Genomic DNA, 3215 nt, shown 5'->3' with positions numbered 1-3215 from the left:
ATCAGTCGGCCCATTCTCCTCTGACCTCTAGCATCAACAAGGCATTTTCGCCCACAGGACGGCCACATACTGGATGTTTTTCCCTTTTCACACCATTCTTTGTAAACCCTAGAAATGGTTGTGCGTGAAAATCCCAGTAACTGAGCAGATTGTGAAATACTCAGACTGGCCCGTCTGGCACCAACAACCATGCCACGCTCAAAATTGCTTAAATCACCTTTCTTTCCCATTCAGACATTCAGTTTGGAGTTCAGGAGATTGTCTTGACCAGGACCACACCCCTAAATGCATTGAAGCAACTGCCATGTGATTGGTTGGTTAGATAATTGCATTAATGAGAAATTGAACAGGTGTTCCTAATAATCCTTTAGGTGAGTGTATATTACCTCAAGGTTAAAAAGCTAATTTTAAAGTCGCTAACTGCAATGCCAAGAAAACAGTACAACTAAATAATTTAAAAAAATTAAAATCATCATACATTCTACATAAATGTAAAAAATATCAGTTTAGCAAAAGTTTAGCATTTTACATATTGTTTACTTGACAGTATTATGGTGACTTCTCTTAAAATGTCCTAGGGTTATGCGGCCAGATGGCAAACTCACCTGTTAACTTCTAAAAGCTGAGTTTAAAAAAATTGCAATTGGTAGGAGTCTTCAATGTTTTGATTTGGTCCAGGCCTTAACCAGTAATACATATTTACTAATCTGTAAAACCAAAATTTTATTAAATTTTTAATTTACCATATGTGAAAACCTAGCTTCAAGTTCAATGGTTTGTATTTTGAGATTTGTGTCACTTGAGGTCAAAAAGTGCTTTGATGTAATTCAAACATCAAAACTATTTTAACCTTTTTTTTTAAATCCTCAACTGTATTTTCCTGATCTTTGTTCAAAAAGCAAATAGATAGTGCTATGTGACACAAGTATTGATTTTGCATTGTAAATGTTTATTTAATCTTTAGCTCTGGTTCAGAGCCTAACTCATCTCAAAATAAATAAATGAAATGGAAACACAAATTTTGATTATTTGTTTTTTATTCAGAAAAAGAAACAATAAATATCATATTTTTCCATATAAAACAGCAGAAACAATATCCTTCACATAATAATAAATCATAAATAATACAATAAATATTTCAATAAATACCACTGTTTACAATTTTAAAGAAAGTTCACAATACCTTAAAAAATATGCACATATATATTTAACACTTAGATTTATAAACACATTTGAACCAGTCAATTATCATTGTTTATAAACTTAATTGCATTTTCATTAAAAATAAACACATCAGCCTTGATTAGTTTCTGATACAGACATCAAACAATAGTGGTCACTGTTATCTTCAGAATAAGAGGCAGACTGGCTCAGATTCTAAGCGTTAAATTGAGAGAGCGCCTGACACAGACCAGCTGTGTCTTACATAAACAAATCATTTGAATGTGATCTTGTAGTTTCCTTCACAACATTCTTACTTCGGTCTTCAGGATTACAAGCTGCAAAAACAAAACAAAGAAACATACATATTAATATTTGAAAGACAGTTTAACAAACTATTTTCTGAATGTTGTAGTTGTAGCAACAACTATCTTATGGAGACTGAACATTTTTACATTTTGAACTATGTTGTAGTCGTGTCCTTATATAATGTCCCAGATGTAACAATACTTGTACAAACATGATACTTTTTTCTTAAGGTGGTCATTTGAAGTGAGTGATAAAATGAAAGCCACAGAACACAATATGATATAACTAGCACTTACTTTTTCAAGATTGCATTGATCAAAATTTTGACCCAAGGAGCTGTTGGTTCTAAGCAGATTTTGTTGCCCGTGTTCAAAGTTGCACTGCAAGTTAAAAGAGAGTAAACACAATTAAAACCTGTTTTGTTATTTAATCTCAGATGTAAAAGCTATCACTGGTAAATGGTACATTAGGCAAAGAAGTGTTTCCCTGAATTGCTAAATTAAAGTAAATTAAAATTAAATTGGAGTAATTTAAATCTATAAATAGAATCGGTTACAACTAAATATATAATTTTCATATTAAAGTAATTGCTGTTTGTTGATGTTTAATTTTTGTTTAACAATTTAATCCTAAACTCAGAATGAACATGCAGCTACACTTACATGACTTCAGCATCCTTGCAGTGAGGTCCACTGGGAAAGAGCTCCACATTCTTGATAAGTCTTGGGTGGATGAAGCGACTCTCCTTTTTGATGCACTGACAGCGCAGCTCTGTTCCCAGGCTCTTCACAGACATCCCTGTGGAGGAGAAGTTACTGGTTAATAATCAATAATAACCAGTAGAATTATGAAACATAAACCAAAACACAATTACATTAAGTATGAGCTAAGCTACTTTCTCTTCCATTATTTCATTAGTTATGTCTCATCTTGTGTATTCAGAAAGAAAAGTCTTACCTTCAGAGAGAGTAGCAAAGGCCAGGCAGAGAACGAGAACAGTGACTGTGATCTTGCAGCTCATGATGTTGTCTTGGTTGGAGATTGCTGTGTTGGGAGATCAGGCTTCTTGTTTCTGGCTCAGCTGAGTTTGAATCTGCCACTGTTCAGCACAGCAGCTCCTTTTGTAGCCCCGTCCTGGAAGTGACTCAATTGAGATTGTGCAATGGGAATTTCTCCTGCTGAGCTAATACTCACATCATAAAAAACCCTGCTTCCAGCATTTCCATTCGTTTGTAAGCACATGTTTAGGGTTTAAAATGTATGCATTTAACCAATTTAGCTAACTTAGTATAGAGAGCATACAGATAATGTAAAATCAATAATATCTACAACAACTACAGCAAAGGAGGATTTTTGGGGAGGAAAACATATTGAACTGTTTTTATCTATTTCATACACTCACATTCACACACACGGATGTATATTATTAGCTCACAAATCTAGGATGTAGGACTTGTACTACTTTAACTGTGTATTTTCTTCTGCGCTTATGCAATTTTGAAATTGTAATTTGTACTATGTCTTGATCTGTAATTCTAGACTGTATTGCACCTTTATAATGCTCTTATGTTTTATAAGGTGTCCTGGATAAGGGAGTCTGCTAAGAAATAAATAATAATAAAATAATATACATTTAACTGGGATTGTTTAAGTGAACTTAGACAGGAATTCATTTTAATTGTCTAAACTGTCCGTCTGTGTCTATTCAGTACAGACTTTATTTTATTTACTTCAGCTCCTAATGC

At 33.4% G+C, this 3215-nt stretch overlaps 1 protein-coding gene across 1 annotated transcript; it reads right to left on the bottom strand.

The window, feature by feature from the left end:
• Nucleotides 1–1019: 1019 nt before the first annotated feature.
• LOC136766674 (interleukin-8) lies at nucleotides 1020–2572 on the bottom strand. Its single transcript, XM_066720358.1, has 4 exons — nucleotides 2428–2572; nucleotides 2133–2268; nucleotides 1767–1850; nucleotides 1020–1499 (listed from the first exon to the last, which is right to left on the bottom strand). Exons 1-4 carry the CDS (start codon nucleotides 2489–2491, stop codon nucleotides 1493–1495), a joined length of 291 nt encoding a protein of 96 aa, XP_066576455.1. The 5' UTR covers nucleotides 2492–2572; the 3' UTR covers nucleotides 1020–1492.
• Between the last annotated feature and the right edge of the window lie 643 nt (nucleotides 2573–3215).

The sequence above is a fragment of the Amia ocellicauda genome, chromosome 13 (assembly GCF_036373705.1).
Source record: "Amia ocellicauda isolate fAmiCal2 chromosome 13, fAmiCal2.hap1, whole genome shotgun sequence".
Taxonomy (NCBI): Eukaryota; Metazoa; Chordata; class Actinopteri; order Amiiformes; family Amiidae; genus Amia; species Amia ocellicauda.
The sequence above is the reverse complement of the archived record's forward strand: the minus strand, read 5'-3'. Positions and strand labels throughout refer to the sequence as shown.